This window comes from Pseudorca crassidens, chromosome 8, assembly GCF_039906515.1.
Source record: "Pseudorca crassidens isolate mPseCra1 chromosome 8, mPseCra1.hap1, whole genome shotgun sequence".
NCBI classification, from domain to species: Eukaryota; Metazoa; Chordata; class Mammalia; order Artiodactyla; family Delphinidae; genus Pseudorca; species Pseudorca crassidens.
Genome location: NC_090303.1, coordinates 74651876 through 74672733, shown reverse-complemented (window position 1 = coordinate 74672733; position 20858 = coordinate 74651876). Strand labels below are relative to the sequence as shown.

The window sequence follows — 20858 nt, the reverse complement described above, 5'->3', positions numbered from 1 at the left end:
CAAAAATATCCAGGTCACGAAAGTCAAGGAAAAACTGAGGAACTGTTCCAGACTAAAGAGGTCTAAAGAGACACAGCAAGCAAATGTAATGCATGATTGCAAATGATCCTTTTGCTATGAAGCACATTATTGGAACCACTGGTGAGACTTGAGTAGTGCCTGAGAACTAGATGGTAGTACTGTACGAATTTCTGATTAATTAAACTGATTAATTAGTAGAATAAATTTATTTTGATGATTTTACTGTGGTTATGTAGGAGAACACCCTTGTTTGTAGGAAATACTAAGGAAAGTGTAGGAAATCACATCAGCAACATCCTCTCTAGTGGTTCTGGAAGAAAAAAAACCTGTACTGACTTTCGACTTCTCTGTAAATTTAACATTATTTTAAAATAAAAATTTTAGTCAACAAAAAGTGAATCAGAAGTGCTAGAGGGAAGGTCCTTTTTGACCCACCTCCTAGAGAAATGGAAATAAAAACAAAAGTAAACAAATGGGACCTAATGAAACTTAAAAGCTTTTGCGCAGCAAAGGAAACCATAAAGAAGACCAAAAGACAACCCTCAGAATGGGAGAAAATATTTGCAAATGAAGCAACTGACAAAGGATTAATCTGCAAAATTTATAAGCAGCTCATGCAGCTTAATAACAAAAAAACAAACAACCCAATCCAAAAATGGGCAGAAGACCTAAAAAGACATTTCTCCAAAGAAGTTATACAGACTGCCAACAAACACATGAAAGAATGCTCAACATCACTAATCATTAGAGAAATGCAAATCAAAACTACAATGAGATATCATCTCACACCAGTCAGAATGGCCATCATCAAAAAATCTAGAAACAATAAATGCTGGAGAGGGTGTGGAGAAAAGGGAACCCTCTTACACTGTTGGTGGGAATGTAAATTGATACAGCCACTGTGGAGAACAGTATGGAGGTTCCTTAAAAAACTACAAATAGAACTACCATATGACCCAGCAATCCCACTACTGGGCATATACTCTGAGAAAACCATAATTCAAAAAGAGTCATCTACCAAAATGTTCATTGCAGCTCTATTTACAATAGCCCAGAGATGGAAACAACCTAAGTGTCCATCATCCGATGAATGGATAAAGAAGATGTGGCACATATATACAATGGAATATTACTCAGCCATAAAAAGAAACGAAATTGAGCTATTTGTAATGAGGTGGATAGACCTAGAGTCTGTCATACAGAGTGAAGTAAGTCAGAAAGAGAGAGACAAATACCCTATGCTAACACATATATATGGAATTTAAGGGGAAAAAATGTCATGAAAAACCTAGGGGTGAAACAGGAATAAAGACACAGACTTACTAGAGAATGGACTTGAGGCTATAGGGAGGGGGAAGGGTAAACTGTGACAAAGCGAGAGAGAGGCATGGACATATATACACTATCAAACGTAAGGTAGATAGCTAGTGGGAAGCAGCCGCATAGCACAGGGAGATCAGCTCGGTGCTTTGTGACCGCCTGGAGGGGTGGGATAGGGAGGGTGGGAGGGAGGGAGACGCAAGCGGGAAGAGATATGGGAACATATGTATATATATAACTGATTCATTTTGTTGTGAAGCTGAAACTAACATACCATTGTAAAGCAATTATACTCCAATAAAGATGTTAAAATGAAAAAAAAGAAGTGCTAGAGGGGCCTCCACATTGACTGTCAGTTGTTCCTTGTGACCAGCATCAAATAAAAGGGCTCGGCTTCCAGAGGAACATACACTGTTGGGGAGAAGACTGAGGGCCCCCAGAGTTCAGGGGCTGACAGGCCTGGATGTACCATAAGTAGGAGTAAGACTCTGGAAGGAAAGGTCAAGGTCCTCAGGAAACACAGGACAAGGAGGTCAGGGAGCCAATGGGATATATGGGTTATGTGGGGCACTTAGAATTGAGGGTTTGGGGAACCATTTGGAATCAGTAAACTATAGGTGTCATCCGGTCTCCATGATAAAAAAAAAAGTGAGTAATTTTTAAAGTGATTAAGAAATGAGCATAACGGAAATGATGACAATACATGAAGTAAAGTATATTTTGAGTGGAGCGCAAAATATGAAGGTTAGTACTGAGTATCAAGCTAGAAAGGTTCACCAGGGCTAATGGAAGAAGGCCTAGAATATTAGATTTAGATGTCTCCATTTTATTCACTAGGCAACAGGAAGACATTAAAGGATCTAAAAGCAAAATCCCAGTATGGAGGATAGATTAGGAGAGATTAGAGGCAGGAAGATCATTTGGGAGATTATTGTAATAAGATTATAAAGGCTGAAATAAAGATAGAAGTAGGAATTGAAGGGTGATTCATGAAGCACTAAAATTTGACAGGATTTGTCAACTAATTACATGTAAAGGAAATAATAGATGAAGATTATTACGAGCCTTGCAAGTGGTGCGATCCTTCAGAGAAATTGAGCTCTGCTGGGAGGAAGAGAAGGAAAAGAGCTAGTGACCTGTATCTCAATGAAAATATCCAATAGGCCACTGAAAATGCACACCTGGAAGCTGAGATGGGGGCAGAAAAGAAATAGAGACTTGAGTTTCATCTACATGAGATTACTGAAGGGTACAGCATGAGAAAAGAAGATTATTGAAAAACAGAACCTTGAGAAATGCCTCTTGTTAGGAAAAAGAAACTCTTTTAAAAAAATGGTTCAAGGAGGCAGAGAAAAGTGCCTTATGCTAGGCTAGGCATTTTCCATTTGCCCCTCCAGCTTACTTCCCACCTTCCTCACTCTACCCTCTGGCTCTGGTTGGTTCATCCAATGGGAGACCCCAACAAGGGATTCAGAGCATGGGCAGGGAATGGGGGAAGGACATTCTTCCCTGGCTCCCAACGTACAGCTTCACCTCAGAGTCACAAGTTGGCCCTGGCTCTCTTCGGAAGGCCACAGCCTTCTGCAGGGCTATCTCTCCAAGTTCCAGTAACTGCTGCTTCCCCTTGTCCCTTCAGGCCTGCAGATGGTAATGGCTCCCTGCTGCTGCTAGCTCCAAAGTAGTACACTACCCTTTATTATCAATAAAATATCCTTTTTTATTTTCCTGCCCACATCTTTATTAAATTCTTCTCAGTTAACAATCTGAGTGTATGATATGTTTCCTGCTGGGACCTTCATTAACATAGTGCCCTTATCTCTGCCAGCAATAGTTATATTCATAATATACATCAAAGCATTTAATTCCCCCACTCAAAATCCTTACACAATGTTCTAGTCTAGGATCTAGTCTAGCCTTTTCTGAGAGGTAATTGGTCCATTCTATTTTTGGTCTCCTCTGTTGCCTTCCAAGATGCTGCATTCTAAGACATCGGAACTGGGATTCATCCTCACTAACCCCTGTGATAGCTGGGCCTCCAAGGAAAAGCAGGTCTGAAGGCATCAGAAGACCTCACACCTACAGATCAGGAAGCAGCCTTTCCCTTCCCTGGCAAGAGACATGCTGTTCCATGTATACTGACCCAGCCTCCCCGACCTACTGTTTCTCTCTTTGAAGACTGCCAACAGCCAGTAAGTGTACCTGTCTTACCAAAAGATGTGAGGATGGCCAGAAGGGGCGAAGGAATGACTCAACTAAGCTCTTGGCACCAAAAACTAACCTTTCCCTGCTTACCTAACAGAATAAAATGTGTTGATGCTGAAGAATATAGCAAGTCACCGACCACTAGCCTGTCAAAGAGAATCCTGACATCGCCAGCCCATCTACTGAAACCGCAGCCTCAAGATTAAAACCTCATTACCATTCAGGATTTGGTGCCCCAGTCAGCTACACTCCAGATTAAAATCACCGCTCTAGGACCAAGCCAAGCAGGCACGATGGCCCTGATGTAGCTGCAGTGAGGACAACTGTGCAAAGGTATTTAAGGGGTGGGGGATGCGGGGGAGGGATACACCAAAACTAAGCCGTGGGAGTTCTAAAAATCACACTTAAAAGTGAAAGAATCACACAGAAAAGACCTGAACATCTGAGTATCAAGTCACGTAAGAATGTGCTATTCTGGGGACCTCCCTGGCGGTCCAGTGGTTAGGACTCCGTGCTTCCACTGCAGGGGGCGCAGGTTCAGTTCCTGGTCGGGGAACCAAGAGCCCACGTGCTGTGCAGTGCAGCAAAAAAGAAAAAGTGCTATTCCAGCAGGAAAGGATATACCAATCCCTGATGAAGAGGCAGCTTTTCTCCCACCTGTAAAAGAAACATATTCCACATACTATTGTAGAACAGACCTGCCTTGGCAATACCAAGCCTTAGCAGTCCCACAGAAACCAGGAGTGCCTCAATGGCTGTCTCTTTGAAGGCCCTGCCTCCTTTCCATATTTTTTCTAAAGGATGCCTCCTGGCCATGGGGCTGCTGGGGCAAAAGGAAGAACTGGGCACACCCCTAGAGCCCCAAACCAGCCTTCCCTTCCTTGTGTGACAGCACAAAAGGCATTAATGGTGGCCTATGCATAGACGTCCTCACTCTGTCCACAGCCTGCCAAAGAAAATCCAAATCAATACTCTACCCAGACCTTCACTCCACCAGCCTCAAAATCCAAGAGACTCTCCTAGTCCACTGTCCCCAGGCTTTCTGTGATGCAGAATAAAAAAAATGGGCAGAGAAGCACTAGACCTAAGAGACAAGAGAGGACCTGAGACAGTAGAGAGAGAGAAAAGGGCTATTGAAGAGTCACTCTCTGCAATAAAACACTGAGGCTGAAGAGAGTAAGGAGAGTAAAAGTCCTGGCTGACTGGGAACAGGAGAAAGAACAAAGGGCAGGGTGATATATGAGGAACAGCAGACAAAGCAGACACTAGAAATGCACTGGGGTTATGCATTGTATCTCCATTAAGAACTAACAGTATAGAATGAAATTTCTTTCCACTCATTTTTGTTAGTTTTGTCAGTAATGGCCTGTGCTTCTCTAAAAACACCACCATTCTAGGACTAACCTGTCTGATCCAGCATAAATGGGATTATATGTATTGCGTTGGCCAAAAGTTGCATTTGTTTTTTTCCGTAAGATGGCTCTAGAAGTGCATAGTTGTCTTTAACTTCATTCGAAACAATTTTGTTAGATTGTAAGTGACAGCTGTCATATCAGTGTGCATTTTAAAAAAAGACATCAAAATTGGTGAATTTTTGTGTAGCCATTTTAATATTGAAGATGGAAGGGAAAAAAGCAACATTTTCGGCATATTATGCTTTATTATTTCAAGAAAGGTAAAAACTCAACTAAAACACATAAATAGTTTTGTGCAGTGTTTGGAGAAGGTGCTGTGACTGATCAAACATGTCAAAAGGGGTTTGTGAAGTTTCGTGTTGGAGATTACCACTGGACAATGCTCCACAGACGGGTAGACCAGTTGAAGTTGACAGCGATCAAATCGAGACATTAATTGAGAACAATCAACATTATACCATGCGGGAGATAGCTGACATACTCAAAATATCCCGATCAAGTGCTGAAAATCATTTGCACCAGCTTGGTTATGTTAATCGCTTTGATGCTCGGGTTCCACATAAGTTAAGTGAAAAAAACCTCCTTGACCGTATTTCCACATGCAATTCTCTACTGAAACATAATGAAAATGTTCCGTTTTTAAAACAAATTGTGACGGGCGATAAAAAGTGGATACTGTACAATAATGTGGAATGGAAGAGACCGTGGGGCAAGCGAAATGAACCACCATCAACCACACCAAAGGCCAGTCTCATCCAAAGAAGGTGATGTTGTGTATATGGTGGGATTGGAAAGGAGTCCTCTATTATACAGAGCTCCTTCCAGAAAACCAAATGATTAATTCCAACAAATACTGCTCTCAATTAGACCAACTGAAAGCAGCACTTGACGAAAAGCGTCCAGAATTAGTCAACAGAAAACGTATACTCTTCCATCAGGATAACGCAAGGCTGCCTGTTTCTTTGCTGACCAGGCAAAAACTGTTAGAGCTTGGCTGGGAAGTTCTGATTCATCCACTATATTCACCAGACATTGCACCTTCAGATATCCATTTATTTCGGTCTTTACAATATTCTCTTAATGGAGAAAATTTCAATTCCCTGAAAGACTGTAAAAGGCACCTGGACCAGTTCTTTGCTCAAAAAGATAAATAGTTTTGGGAAGATGGAATTACAAAGTTGCCTGAAAAATGGCAGAAGGTAGTGGAACAAAACGGTGAATACACTGTCCAATAAACTTCTTGGTGAAACTGAAAAATGTGTCTTTTTTTTTTTTACTGAAAAGTCAAAGGAACTTTTTGGCCCACTCAATACAAGGCAGAAACTCTGTGGGTGCCTTTCTTCCTCCCCACGCCTCTCTCACCTGGATGGAGTCCACCAGTAAGCACTGCCTCCAGATGGAGCAGTGCCAGTAAAGAGGAAGCACTCTTCCCAGAGGAACACCCCAGAAATCCGTTTACTGAAACTCACAACAGCAGCATATTCTGTAATAACCAGTCACATTTTCAAAAGAGTAGTTTGGAATACATAGCATATACCTGACTTACTAAATGGATTCAACAGAATTAGATTACTAAGTAGAAAGAAAACTGTAAATGCACCATGTCCACAGAATCATAATGTCAGAACTAAAAGGGTCTTTCAAAAACAGAGTATAGGGCTTCCCTGGTGGTGCAGTGGTTAAGAATCCGCCTGCCAGTGCAGGGGACGCGGGTTCAAGCCCTGGTCCAGGAAGATCACATGTGCCGCGGGACAACTAAGCCCGTGCGCCACAACTACGGAGCCTGCACTCTAGAACCTGCGAGCCACAACTATTGAAGCCTGCACGCCTAGAGCCCGTGCTCCACAACAAGAGAAGCCACTGCAATGAGAAGCCCACGCATGGCAATGAAGAGTAGCCCCCGCTCACCGCAACTAGAGAAAGCCCCCGTGCAGCAACAAAGACCCAACACAGCCAAAAATAAATTTTAAAAATAAATAATTAAAAAAAGAGTATAGACATTTTTAATATTCTTCAGAATATCTGACATCATGTAAGCAAAAGAACAGAAATTGGTTGCCAGAGTTTGTAACTAATTACAACCATCATAATCTCATATTCCAAATTTTTGTTTTCATCACAAAAAGATTTTATTATTCTTATTAACTGACTTTATAGTGGAAGAAAAACTAATCTTTAAAAACAAGTATATAGTAAATATTTTGAATAGACATATACAATTAGAAATGCAAATTAAAATAACAATATGTCATTTGGCATGCATCAAACTAGCAAAAATGTTGAAGTCTGGTAACATCAAGATCTTGAAGATGCTGAGAAATAGAAGCTTGCGTACATGACTGGTAGAGTATATAATGGTACAACCATTGTAGTAAACTGAATCATGGGTCATAATTCTTCATACCCTCCTTGTATTGGAATTATGATCCACAACTTTTCCAGATGGCTCTGCAGAATAAGCAGAGTATACTTCCCTACCCCCACAGATGTTGGGCTTATGACTTGCTCTCACCAATGGAAAGTAGGCAGAAGTGACAGAGAAGGAGACAGTAGGCCAGTTCTAGATATGACCCACATGAGGTTTTACATATTTCCACTTACCTTCTTTTTGCTCTTGCCACGTTGCATGAGAAGATTGGGTAGCTATTTGTCCAACAGAATGAGAGACATGGAGCAGACCTGAATCCAACCTTAACCTAACCTGGAGCCTGGAGCCTGGAGCCCGATGTCTGGAGTCAGGAATCCAGCCAAGCACATTTGAGTTGCAACAGGGAAAAATAAACACTTATTGTTTTTTTGGTTTGTTTTTGGTTTTGTTTTTTTCTTTGCTGTACGCAGGCCTCTCACTGTTGTGGCCTCTCCCATTGCTGAGCACAGGCTCCGGACATGCAGGCTCAGCGGCCATGGCTCACGGGCCCAGCCGCTTCGCGGCATGTGGGATCTTCCCGGACCGGGGCACGAACCCGCATCCCCTGCATTGGCAGGCGGACTCTCAACCACTGTGCCACCAGAGAAGCCCCGAACACTTGTTGTTTTAAGCCACTAAGTTTTAAAGTGTTTTTTTGTTTTGTTTTGTTTTGTTTTATGTAGCATTACTGCAGCAATCTCTGACTAATACAATCATATGTAAATTAATCTGGAAATATCCAATAAAACTGAAGATGCTGATATGGCTAAGGAAGGGACACTTCCAAATATATGCCCTACAGCAGTGGTTCTCAGTCCAATCAGATCTAACACCTTTTATAAAAACTAATTTTAAACACCCTCTTTCTATCCTATAACAAACTTAATAATCTACCTACTCTCACACATAAATTTCAAAAATAACCAATATAATATCCTAACTCTAATATAAAGAAGAAGTAAACAGAACACAATTTGTAATCAAGGGCAGGATAAGGGATAAGGCGAGCAAGGCACCTAGGGTATAAAATTTAAGGCAAAGTCATGCAAATGCTGAAGCTGCACCTGCAGGACTGAGAGAGTAGCTCCTTAAATTCTGCACCCAGGCACCTCACATGCCTCACTCTGGCCCTGTTTAAAATAATACAATTGTATTCAGAATGCAGATGTTTTCATGACTTTGGTAAAACATTTAATGAAGTAGACAGACACTTGTACCCTTACATAGCATCACCATGAATGCAACAACTACCAATGCAGGCCGATACAAGTATGTCACATTAGCGACTCAGATACTACAAATGGTATTGCTATTGGAGTCCTGAGTTTCCAAAATGGTGAACAATTCTCGGTGAAGTTCTTCCTTGCTATAGCAAGCTCTGAATAAACAGCCTTTACTTATTCCTTTTGGGTGGTCTCTGTTTATTTTTACAAAGGGAAGCAAAACTTCACTCCAGAAGCATGGGCTGTGCAAAGTGACTTCCATTTTAATACAGTATTTGAAGGGGAGAGGGGAGTAGCTTTACAGTGTAGAACTTGACAAACACTAAACCACCTCAGTCAGGTGATCAAGGTCAACATCAACAGTGACAAATCAAATTGACGGTATGTACCCATGATATGTAATGAAAATGGCGTTTTACCTCTGCGGTCCTCCCTCCCCAAATCCATAATCCCAGAAAAATCATGAGAAAAACTCCTGACATATCCCAGTTCAGGAAGAGTCTACAAAACACCTAACCAATACTCCTCAAAACTATCAAGGTCATCAAAAGCAAGAAAAATATGAAACCCTGTCACAGCCAAAAGAAGTCTAAGGAGACATGACAACAATGTAGTGTGGTATACTGGATGGAATCCTGGAACATAGTAAAAGGACATTTGGTAAAAACTAAGGAAATCTGAATGATGTATAGACTTCAATTAAAAATGATGTGTCACAAATGAATTTATCTATGAAACAGAAACAGACTCACAGCCATAGAGAACAGACTTGTGATTGCCATGGGGAAGGGGAGGTGCAGGAGGGATGGACTGGGAGTTTGGGATTAGCAAATGCTAACTATTACATATACATATTCATATATATATATCTGAATCATTTGCTGTAAACCAGAAACTAACACAACATTGTAAATCAACTATACTTCAATAAAATAATTTTTTAAAAATGATGTGTCAATATTGGTTCCTTAATTGAAACAAATGTACCATAATAATGTAAGATATTAGTAATAGGGGAAACTGGATGTTAGGTATATGGGAACTCTCTGTAGTATTTTAGTAATCTTCTGTAAATCTAAAAGGATTCTACAAAATATAGTTTGTATATTTATGTTAAAAATAGAGAAATAGGGTTTCCCTGGTGGCGCAGTGGTTGAGAGTCCACCTGCCGGTGTAGGGGACGCGGGTTCGTGCCTCGGTCCGAGAATATCCCACATGCCGTGGAGCGGCTGGGCCCGTGAGCCATGGCCGCTGAGCCTGCGCGTCCGGAGCCTGTGCTCCGCAATGGGAGAGGCCACAACAGTGAGAGGCCCGTGTACCACAAAAATGAAAAAAAAAAAAAAAAAAGATTAATCTATGCTACTGTTTTTCTTGAATAATATCCCGCATGACTGCTCCTGTCTACAATTAATTTTCTGCCCTTTCGGAAAAGCACTGTTTTAGGATAATTAATTCACTTGAAAACTGACAAGTAACAATATAATTTGGGGTTTTTAAAAATCTTGTTAAAAGTTCATTATATTTTCAGTAAATCATAGAACTATTTTAACATTCTTCTATCCAACTCAAGGGCAGAACATCAAAAATCAATTATCAAACTAACCACTGTGTGCTATTCCTAATATGTTTGCTTCCTCCTTTGTCTCTCCTAAATTCATTTTTCATTATAAGATTTAAATTTAAAAACTCCCAAAAAAACAGAAGATGGTTTCACAGGTGAATTCTACCAAACATTTAGAGAAGAGTTAACACCTATCCTCCTCAAACTATTCCAAAAACCTGCAGAGCAAGGAACACTTCCAAACTCATTCTTTGAGGCCAACATCACCCTGACACCAAAACCATACAAAGGAGATTGGTTCAAGATGGCGGAGTAGAAGGACATGCTCTCACTCCCTCTTGCGAGAACACCGGAATCACAACTAACTGCTGAACAATCATTGACAGGAAGACACTGGAACTCACCAAAAAAGATACCCCACATCCAAAGTAAAGGAGAAGCCACAATGAGATGGTAGGAGGGGCGCAATCACAGTAAAATCAAATCCCATAACTGCTGGGTGGGTGACTCACAAACTGGAGAACACTTATACCACAGAAGTCCACACACTGGAGTGAAGGTTCTGAGCCCCATGTCAGGCTTACGAATCTTGAGGTCTGGCAACAGGAGGAGGAATTCCTAGAGAATCAGACTTTGAAGGCTAGCGGGATTTGATTGCAGGACTTAGACAGGACTGGGGGAAAAAGAGACTCCACTCTCGGAGGGCACACACAAAGTAGTGTGCACATCGGGATCCAGGGGAAGGAGCAGTGACCCCACAGAGACTGAACCAGACCTACCTACCAGTGTCTGAGGGTCTCCTGCAGAGGCGGAGGGTGGCTCGGTCTCACCGTGAGGACAAGGACACTGGTAGCAGAAGTTCTGGGAAGTACTCCTTGGCGTGAGCCCTCCCAAAGCCGGTCACTAGCCCCACCAAAGAGCCTGGGTAGGCTCCAGTGTTGGGTCGTCTCAGGCCAAACAACCAGTAGGGAGGGGACCCAGCCCCACCCATTAGCAGACAAGCGGATTAAAGTTTTACTGAGCTCTGCCCACCACAGCAACAGCCAGCTCTACCAACCACCAGTCCCTCCCATCAGGAAAGTTGCACAAGCCTCTTAGATAACCTCATCCACCAGAGGGCAGACAGAAGAAACAAGAAGAACAATCCTGCAGCCTGTGGAACAAAAAACCACATTCACAGAAAGACAAACAAGATGAAAAGGCAGAGGGCTATGTACCAGATGAAGGAACAAGATAACACTCCAGAAAAACAACTAAATGAAGTAGAGATAGGCAACCTTCCAGAAAAAGAATTCAGAATGATAGTGAAGATGATCCAAGACCTCAGAAAAAGAATGGAGACAAAGATCAAGAAGATGCAAGAAATGTTTAACAAAGATCTAGAAGAATTAAAGAACAAACAAACAGAGATGGACAATACAATAACTGAAATGAAAAATACACTAGAAGGAATCAATAGCAAAATAAATGAGGCAGAAGAACGGATAAGTGACCGGAAGACAGAATGGTGGAATTCACTGCTGCCAGAACAGAATAAAGAAAAAAGAATGAAAATAAATGAAGACAGCCTAAGAGACCTCTGGGAAAACAGTAAATGCAACAATATTCGCATTATAAGGGTCCCAGAAGGAGAAGAGAGAGAGAAATGACCAGAGAAAATATTTGAAGAGATTATAGTCAAAAACTTCCCTAAAATGGGAAAGGAAATAGCCACACACGTCCAGGAAGTGCAGAGAGTCCCATACAGGATAAACCTAAGGAGAAACATGCCGAGACACATAGTAATCAAACTGGCAAAAATTAAAGACAAAGAAAAATTATTGAAAGCAGCAAGGGAAGAGTGACAAATAATATACAGGGGAACCCCCATAAGGTTAACAGCTGATTTCTCAGCAGAACCTTTACAAGCCAGAAGGGAGTTGCATGATATACTAAAGTGATGAAAGGGAAGAACCTACAACCTACAACCAAGATTACTCTACCCAGCAAGGATCTCATTCAGATTCGATGGAGAAATCAAAAGCTTTACAGACAAGCAAAAGCTAAGAGAAATCAGCACTACCAAACCAGCTCTACAACAAATGCTAAAGGAACTTCTCTAAGTGGGAAACACAAGAGAAGAAGAGGACCTACAAAAACAAACCCAAAACAATTAAGAAAATGGTCATAGGAACATACATATCGATAATTAAACGTGAATGGAATAAATGCTCCAAGCAAAAGACACAGGCATGCTGAATGGAAACAAAAACAAGATCCATATATATGCTGCCTACAAGAGACCCACTTCAGACCTAGGGACACAGACAGACTGAAAGTGAGGGGATGGAAAAAGATATTCCATGCAAATGGAAATCAAAAGAAAGCTGGAGTAGCAATACTCATATCAGATAAAATAGACATTAAAATAAAGAACGTTACAAAAGACAAGGAAGGACACTACATAATGATCAAGGGATCAATCCAAGTAGAAGATATAACAATTATAAATATATATGCACCAAAATAGGAGCACCTCAATACATAAGGCAACTGCTAACAGCTATAAAAGTGGAAATCAACAGTAACACAATAATAGTGCGGGACTTTAACAACTCACTTACACCAATGGACAGATCATCCAAACAGAAAATTAATCAGGAAACACAAGCATTAAATGACACAATAGACCAGATATATTTAATTGATATTTATAGGACATTCCATCCAAAAACAACAGAACACACTTTCTTCTCAAGTGCACATGGAACATTCTCCAGGATAGATCACATCTTGGGTCACAAATCAAGCCTCAGTAAATTTAAGAAAATTGAAATCATATCAAGCATCTTTTCTGACCACAAAGCTAGGAGATTAGAAATCAACTACAGGGAAAAAAATGTAAAAAACACAAACACAGGGAGGCTAAACAACACTTTACTAAATAACCAAGAGATCACTGAAGAAATCAAAGAGGAAATCAAAAAATACCTACTGACAAATGACAATGAAAACATGATGGTCCAAAAGCTATGGGATGCGGCAAAAGCAGTTCTAAGAGGGAAGTTTATAGCTATACAAGCCTACCTCAAGAAACAAGAAAAATCTCAAATAAACAATCTAACCTTACACCTAAAGGAACTAGAGAAAGAAGAACAAACAAAACCCAAAGTTAGCAGAAGGAAAGAAATCATAAAGATCAGAGCAGAAATAAATGAAATAGAAACAAAGAAAACAATAGCAAAGATCAATAAAACTAAAAGCTGGTTCTTTGAGAAGACAAACAAAATTGATAAACCATTAGCCAGACTCATCAAGGAAAAGAGGGAGAGGACTCAAATCAATAAAATTAGAAATGAAAAAGGAGAAGTTACAACAGACACCACAGAAATACAAAGCATCCTGAGAGACTACTACAAGCAACCTATGCCAATAAAATGGACAACCTGGAAGAAATGGACAAATTCTTAGAAAGGTATAACCTTCCAAGACTGAACCAGGAAGAAATAGAAAATATGAACAGACCAATCACAAATAATGAAATTGAAACTGTGATTAAAAATCTTCCAACAAAGAAAAGTCCTGGACCACCTGGCTTCACAGGTGAATTCTATCAAACATTTAGAGAAGAGCTAACACCCATCCTTCTCAAACTCTTCCAAAAAATTGCAGAGGAAGGAACACTCCCAAACTCATTCTATGAGGTATCACCCTGATACCAAAACCAGACAAGGACACTACAAAAAAAGAAAATTACAGACCAATATCACTGATGAATATAGATGCAAAAATCCTCAACAAAATACTAGAAAACTGAATCCACCAACACATTAAAAGGATCATACACCATGATCAAGTGGGATTTATCCCAGGGATGCAAGGATTCTTCAATATATGCAAATCAATCAATGTGATAAACCATATTAACAAATTGAAGAATAAAACCATATGATCATCTTAATAGATGCAGAAAAAGGTTTTGACAAAATTCGACATTCATTTATGATAAATCTCTCCAGAAAGTGGGCAAAGAGGGAACATACTTCAACATAATAAAGGCCATATATGACAAACCCACAGCAAACATCATTCTCAATGGTAAAAAACTAAAAGCATTTCTTCTAAGATCAGGAATAAGACAAGGATGTCCACTCTCACCACTATTATTCAACATAGTTTTGGACGTCCTAGCCATGGCAAACAGAGAAGAAAAAGAAATAAAAGGAATCCAAATTGGAAAATATGAAGTAAAACTGTCACTGTTTGCAGATGACATGATACTATACATAGAGAATCCTAAAGATGCCACAAGAAAACTACGAGAGCTAATCAATGAATTTGGTAAAGCAGCAGGATACAAAATTAATGCACAGAAATCTCTTGCATTCCTATACACTAATGATGAAAAATCTGAAAGAGAAATTAAGGAAACACTCCCATTTACCATTGCAACAAAAAGGATAAAATACCTAGGAATAAACCTATCTAGGGAGACAAAAGACCTGTATGCAGAAAACTATAAGACACTGATGAAGGAAATTAAAGATGATATGAACAGATGAAGAGATATACCATATTCTTCGATTGGAAGAATCAATATTGTGAAAATGATTATACTACCCAAAGCAATCTACATATTCAATGCAATCCCTATCAAATTACCAATGGCATTTTTTACAGAACTAGAACAAAAAATCTTAAAATTTGTATGGAGACACAAAAGACCCCAAATAGCCAAAGCAGTCTTGAGGGAAAAAAACGGAGCTGGAGGAATCAGACTCCCTCACTTCAGACTATACTACAAAGCTACAGTAATCAAGATAATATGGTACTGGCACAAAAACAGAAATATAGATCAATGGAACAAGATAGAAAGCCCAGAGATAAACCCACGCACCTATGGTCAACTAATCTATGACAAAGGAGGCAAGGATATATAATGGAGAAAAGACAGTCTCTTCAATAAGTGGTGCTGGGAAAACTGGACAGCTACATGTAAAAGAATGAAATTAGAACACTCCCCAACACCATACACAAAAATAAACTCAAAATGGATTACAGACCTAAATGTAAGACTGGGCTCTATAAAACTCTTAGAGGAACACATAGGAAGAACACTCTTTGACATAAATCACAGCAAGATCTTTTTTGATCCACCTCCTAGAGTAATGGAAATAAAAACAAAAATAAACAAATGGAACCTAATGAAACTTCAAAGCTTTTGCACAGCAAAGGAAACCATAAAGAAGACAAAAAGACAGCCCTCACAATGGGAGAAAATAGTTGCAAATGAATCAATGGACAAAGGAGTAACCTCCAAAATATATAAATTTGCAGCTCAATACTAAAAAGAAATGCAGCTCAATATTAAAAAAAACAAACAACCCAATCCAAAAATGGGCAGAAGACCTAAATAGACATTTCTCCAAAGAAGACATACAGATGGCCAAGAAGCACATGAAAAGCTGCTCAACATCACTAATTATTAGAGAAATGCAAATCAAAACTACAATGAGGTATCACCTCACACCTGTCAGAATGGCCATCATCAGAAAATCTACAAACAACAAATGCTGAAGAGGGAGTGGAGAAAAGGGAACCCTCTTGCACTGCTGGTGGGAATGTAAATTGATACAACCACTATGGAGAACAGTATGGAGGTTCCTTAAAAAAACGAAAAATAGAACTACCACATGACTCAGCAATCCCACTACTGGGCATATACCCAAAGAAAAGCATAATTCAAAAAGACACATGCACCCCAATGTTCATTGCAGCACTATTTACAATAGCCAGGACATGGAAGCAACCTAAATGCCCATCAACAGACAAATGGATAAAGAAGATGTGGTACATATATACAATGGAATATTACTCAGCCATAAAAAGGAACAAAACTGGGTCATTTGTAGAGACGTGGATGCATCTAGAGACTGTCATACAGAGTGAAGTAAGTCAGAAAGAGAAAAACAAATACCGTATATTAACGCATATATGTGGAACCTAGAAAAATGGTACAGATGAACCGTTTTGCAGGGCAGAAATTGAGACACAGATGTAGAGGACAAACGTATGGACACCAAGGGGGGAAAGCAGCAGGGGGTGGTGGTGGTGGTGGTGTGATGAATTGGGAGATTGGGATTGACATGTATACACTGATGTGTATAAAATTAATGACTAATAAGAACCTGCTGTATAAAAAAATAAATAGAATTAAGTTCAAAAATTAAAAAAAAAATAAGAAAACCATACAAAGATATCACAAAAAAAGGAAATTACAGGCCAGTATCACTGATGAACATAGACGCAAAAAATCCTCAACAAAATACTAGCAAACCAAATCCAACAATACATTAAAAGGATCATACACCATGATCAGGTAGAATTTATCCCAGGAATGCAAGAATTTTTCAATATCTGCAAATCAGTCAATAGTGTCAGCTTCCCTAAGGAAGGAGGCCTGGGCCACCCACAGCTTCCTAAAAGCAGCTCTAGATTCAACAGCCTCTCCAGGGACATGTGCTTTCATCATCACAGGAAGAGGCCAGCACCATAGCACTTAGGAACAGCAAAATTAGTTCCATTAGAACCCATTTAGATCTCCCTGAAAGGACAAGTTCCACCATAGGAGGGTCCAATGTCCCCTTCTCCCCTTACCTTCTCACAGAAGTGGCAGAGAGAGATGTACTCTCTGTGTGCTTCTCCTTTACCTTCTTTTATGACTAAAATATAGGTAAAACCACACTGAAAACAGAAGTCCAGCATCACTGGGATAAATAGTCTCAGGTTCCCTCTATCGTGTGTCAGATGAGATTCAGCCCAGACGGCCTGAATCTCATACCTCGTCTTCATATTTCCTCTATCTCTTAGAAGCCCAAATGAGAAATGACCCTAATGCAAATTAACAAAGGTGTTTGTGAGAAATACTAGATTTAAAGTTGCTGGGAGAGGACCTAACAATTTTCTTCCTTAAAAATTACACATATTGGGACTTCCCTGGTGGTGCAGTGGTCAAGACTTCGCACTCCCAATGCAGGGGGCCCGGGTTCGATCCCTGGTCGGGGACTAAATCCCGAAGGCTGCAACTAAAAGATTCCCTCATGCCCCAACTAAAGATTCCGCATGCCACAACTAAAGATCCCGCATGTGGCAAAGAAGATCCCAAGACCCGCAACTAAGACCCGGGGAGGCCAAATAAATAAATATATATTTTTTAAAAGTACACATATTACCAGTAGGTATTTTGCTTCTTGCCTGTTCTGTATGAAGCATTGGTATGTGGCACGTATGGGCACATGCACACATATACACACGTAGATTATTTAACCTACTTTAAGAAAATGTAGTATTACAAATGTGTGTTCTGAAATAAAAATTTTAAATGTGTATTAAATGAGAAACGTTCACAATTTTTAAACCTTACAATGAATTTTTTGGGAGAAAAAAATTAAACCCACTTACCAATAAATATAAGACTCCATGGCCTCATATATTCAAGCAACTTCTAAAGATAACAAAACTTTGGGGACTTTCCCAGTGGTCCAGTGGTTAAGACCCTGCCTTCCAATGCAGGGCACCCGGTTTCCATCCCTGATTGGGGAACTAAGATCCCACATGGAACTAAGACCCCACATGTCGTGAGGTGAAGGTATCTTAGAGATATATTTGCCAAAGGCAAGGAAACCAAAAGCAAGGAAGAATACTCTGATAAGCAACCACTCTAACAGATGGAAAAGCCAGAAAGCCATCATCACTAGGATGACTGCATCCAAGGGCTGAGCAGCTCCTATAAAAATGGCAAGATGATTCTAGGGTGCAGAGTCCTATCTGCACCCCAGGAGTACCTTCCCAAGGGATACTATGAAACAAATGTGAATATGAACATGAGTTCAAGTTAAAGAAATCAAGGTATATGAGGCTTAGTATTTAAGAGCACAAGTAGGGGCTCCCCTGGTGGCGTAGTGGTTAAGAATCCGCCTGCCAATGCAGGGGACATGGGTTCAAGCCCTGCTCCGGGAAGATCCCACATGCCGCAGAGCAACTAAGCCTGTGCGCCACAACTACTGAGCCTACGATCTAGAGCTCGCGCGCCACAACTACTGAACCCGCGTGCCACAACTACTGATGCCCGCACACCTAGAGCCCGTGCTCTGCAACAAGAGAAGCCACCGCAATGAGAAGCCCGCACACCACAAAGAGTTGCCCCCGCTCACCGCAACTAGAGAAAGCCCACGCGCAGCAACAAAGACCCAATGCAGCCAAAAATAAATAAATTAAAAAAATAAATAAAAGCACAAGTACCTAACAAAATGACTACATTATCTCAAACATTCTAAAAATTGTTTTAGTGCAGTTAACAACACAGAGGAAAATGCATTTCCAGACCCCTGACTCCCGGACTATGTAAATCACACATTAGGTAGAATACATACGCATTCATTCAAGAATGTAAGGATTTCCCAAATTACTGTGAAATTTTAAAAAAGAAAAGACCTTTCTAACGAGTCGCACAACTATTTCCAGACTTCAAGAACTGTAACCCTTCCTGCAAAATATACTTTGCGTTTTTGATTTGTCTCCGGAGTGTCACTGTTGGTGTGAGTTTTCTCTGTGGTTGTTTTCTAATGATTCAGTTGTCTGACTGCAAGTTTAAGATCCTGTTTAATTACCTTCTGCACTTACGACCGTGGAGAGGACACACGGCGGGGCTCACTTCTTAGCATGTGGAGCTTTTTCTAAGATTCTGAACATGACTAGTTATCAACGCCTTATGCAGACGGGGAGAAGGGAGAGAGAAGGGCTAAGACCATTTAAAACCATCATAAATTCCAGATTTCCTATCTCTCCTTTTGTCCCTTTGACATTCCGTCTGGTAACCTGACACGTCATCCATAGCCCTGATAGTACTTTCGAGAAACCCTCTCCCCATCTAAAAGAGACGCCTCTTCGCCCGCAACTCAGGGGGCTCACAGGCGGGCAGTCCCGGCCCCAGGTGCGGGGTCGACTCCTTCTGGGGGCTTCGCCGCTGGGCACCCCTGAGCAGTACCCTCACGGGGGCGCCCGCGACCGGCCGAGTCGCGCCGGGATCTGGAGGCACGCCTCGTCCGACTACACTTCGGACGCTCTGCACCCGCAGCCGACAGCGTGTGAGGAAGGACACGGTACAAATCTGAGGAGCCCTCGGGGTTCACGCGCAGACAGCCAAGTGGGCTTACGCGAGGACTCCCTCCCTCCCGACCTCCGTCTCCTCTGTCGCCGCCCGACGAGCACGTCGGGCGCAGGAGCGGCAGCCGCCGGTCAGGCCCGCCTGCCGGCGCGGCTCCTCCTCCGCGGGGTCGCCGGGCCGCGGAGCCGCGAAGGCCGCCAGCCGCCTTCGCACAACCCCGTCTACCCCGCCAGCCGAGGCGCCGCGTCCTTGGCGGGTGGCCGCGGGCATCCGGTGCGCGGGACCCGGCGCGTCCGCGAGCGCGCGCCCGGCCGCCCCCGCTGGCCGCGGCCCCGGGCGAGTTGCACTAACTTTCCGGGGCGGGGGAGGGGCGAGCGCAGCGGGCCTGGCTGCCCGGGCCTTACCTGTGCTCAAATTGTCGTTGATTTTCAAGGGCACCCGCAGGATGTAGACCAGGAAGAGGACGATGAAGAACCATACGGTCCAGAGATAAGTCCAAGACCAAACTATGCAGGACTTGAGCTGCTCCAGAAAGCCCGTGCCCGCTTCAGCCATTTTTCCGGCGCTGCTCTCTGCTGCCGCGGCTCTCGGTGTCTGCAGGGATGATTCACCGGCCCGGAGGCGCCGCTCGCGCCGCCGCCGTCGCCGCCGCCGCCGCGGCCCCGGCGCCCCCGGAGCTCGCCCGCCGCCCGGGACGCGGGCGCGGCGGGAAATCGCGCGCGAGTCGCGGGCGCGCTTGCCTTTTTTTCCCAGCCTTAATGCTAACTCTCTGAAGGCCCCTACAAGTGGCCTTCGTGGAAGGATCACGTGGCCCTTGCCCCTCACGTTCTGATGCCATTTATATTATGCTAATACTTAGAAAGACAAGCCAAGTGGCGCGCTGAGGGAAACTCTTGACATATGTTGAGGTTTCCTGTATGTCAGGCACTGTTCCAAGGTCTGTATAATCTCACCTAATTCCTTCAACAATCTCCATTATATAGATAAGGGAAACTGAGGCACAAAGTGACTGAGCACTTTAACTTCAGCTCGAGCCAAAATTCATTTGCAGTATGATGGATGCCAGCGTACGAGGTCTTAAACCCAACGCTCTACTCCTTTCTCTCAGAATTTAGGTTCAGAGGGATGAATAAACGCGGAGCAACTAGAAAAAAATTAGATGTGCTCCTGTCACTGGTTAGTAGGCCTGAAGATAAATCATTCTGTTAAGCAAGATTTGGGTTGCACACTATTTTTACCTTTGTTTTGTCTTCCTTGAAGCCGCACAGGGGGTTTCCAAAGACAACTTGACAAGAAGAATGTTTATCATCCAATCTGGGGGGTGATGACAGATCAAACAACTCTCAGCCTGTTTTTAATATAAACAATTCTCCGGGATAATTTTGGCTTACTCTAAACTGGCTACTTTAAACAAGAAGTAAATTAAAAACGTTTTTTGTCTGTACTGAATGAAACGTTGCCTTTACCAAATGAAAATTTAAAGTCTGTTTCTGTCCATAAATAATTTCACTTTCTATGTATTGGATAGTAATAAAGCAATGGCAGGTAACCCAATCTACAGCCA

At 41.8% G+C, this 20858-nt stretch overlaps 1 protein-coding gene across 7 annotated transcripts in view; it reads right to left on the bottom strand.

Annotated features, from left to right (window-relative positions):
• ST7 (suppression of tumorigenicity 7) overlaps positions 1-19849 on the bottom strand; it is a 254173-nt gene extending 234324 nt beyond the window's left edge. For all 7 annotated transcript variants that reach the window (XM_067746807.1, XM_067746809.1, XM_067746806.1 and 4 more), the window contains exon 1: positions 19699-19849. In XM_067746807.1, coding sequence (XP_067602908.1) covers positions 19699-19849 — 151 coding nt within the window. The remainder of the gene's footprint in view (positions 1-19698) is intronic.
• Between the last annotated feature and the right edge of the window lie 1009 nt (positions 19850-20858).